The sequence below is a fragment of the Octopus bimaculoides genome, unplaced genomic scaffold (genome assembly GCF_001194135.2).
Source record: "Octopus bimaculoides isolate UCB-OBI-ISO-001 unplaced genomic scaffold, ASM119413v2 Scaffold_309180, whole genome shotgun sequence".
NCBI lineage: Eukaryota > Metazoa > Mollusca > Cephalopoda > Octopoda > Octopodidae > Octopus > Octopus bimaculoides.
This window is the reverse complement of record NW_026361330.1, coordinates 10,626-11,778: the sequence shown is the minus strand read 5'-3', so window position 1 is coordinate 11,778 and position 1,153 is coordinate 10,626. Positions and strand designations below refer to the sequence as shown.

Sequence of the window (1,153 nt, the reverse complement as noted above, 5' to 3'; positions counted from 1 at the left end):
ATATATATACGACGGGCTTCTTTCAGTTTCCGTCTACCAAATCCACTCACAAGGCTTTGGTCGTCCCGAGGCTATAGTAGGAGACACTTGCCCAAGGTGCCACGCAGTGGGACTGAACCCGGAACCATGTGGTTGGTAAGTAAGCTACTTACCACACAGCCACTCCTAAAGTTGAATGAACTGGAAGTGACAACAACAAACACATACTAATTATTATTTGTGGATTATATTTTGCTTAATTATATTATTTATCTGTTTTCCAGGTTGTTAGTGACAGTTTGGCTCTTTCCTGTAAATGCCACGGTGTTTCTGGCTCGTGCAATATAAAGACATGCTGGAAATCTTTGGCCGATTTCCCCGTTATTGGCGTGGAACTAAAGAAACGCCATTCTTTGGCCGTTGAAGTCAAGACAAAGAGGGTGAAGAAGAAACGAATATTTGTTCCTTTAAGGACGAGAGAGCAGCCTATACGACCGGATGAGTTTATATATTACACAAAATCTCCTGATTATTGTCACAAAGATCCAGAGATTGGTTCTGTAGGAACATATGGACGGTGAGTACTTGCAGTCATTCTCTCCGTCAGCGTCTTCTCGTTGTCTCTATTTGTTCATCTGTCTCTAGCTCCCCTACTGATCTATTTCCTTCTGTCTGCCTATCTATGTCTATCTGTCTCATTGGTCTATTTGTCTCATTGGTCTAGCTATCTATCTCTAGCTGTCTCTATTTCTAGTTGTCTTTCTATCGCTCCACCACTATCGATTTATCTTTATCTGACCATCTCTATCGGTCTCTTCTCTCTCCCCCTCTCTCGGTCTTTATGTCTCTACATATCTCTATCTATTCATCTGTCGGTTTCTATCCGTTTATTTGTCTCTGTCCGTCTGTTCATTTCTATATCAGTTTATCCGTCACTATATGTCTCTATCAGTCTATCTCTCGAATAATGTTCAAGGAAGTTTAATTACTGATTGTATGTCTTGCAATTTAACTATAAATTGTACTGTATATATCGCCACTTCAGGCACCGGCACCGTCGCACCAATCAAGATGAAGAGCCCCAATCGCTGACTACAGATCGGCGACTTGGGTACGAGTTAACGGCGACGACGATATGCATGCATATATATATATATATATATATATATATATA

General features: G+C 40.8%; 1 protein-coding gene across 1 annotated transcript in view; it reads left to right on the top strand.

The window, feature by feature from the left end:
- Positions 1–257: 257 nt before the first annotated feature.
- The window catches only part of LOC106883469 (protein Wnt-11b-2), a gene marked incomplete at its 5' end in the record, with an annotated part of 5,451 nt that continues 4,555 nt past the window's right edge, over positions 258–1,153 (top strand). Inside the window, one exon of the mRNA XM_014934491.2 lies at positions 258–556. Coding sequence (XP_014789977.2) covers positions 258–556 — 299 coding nt within the window. The remainder of the gene's footprint in view (positions 557–1,153) is intronic.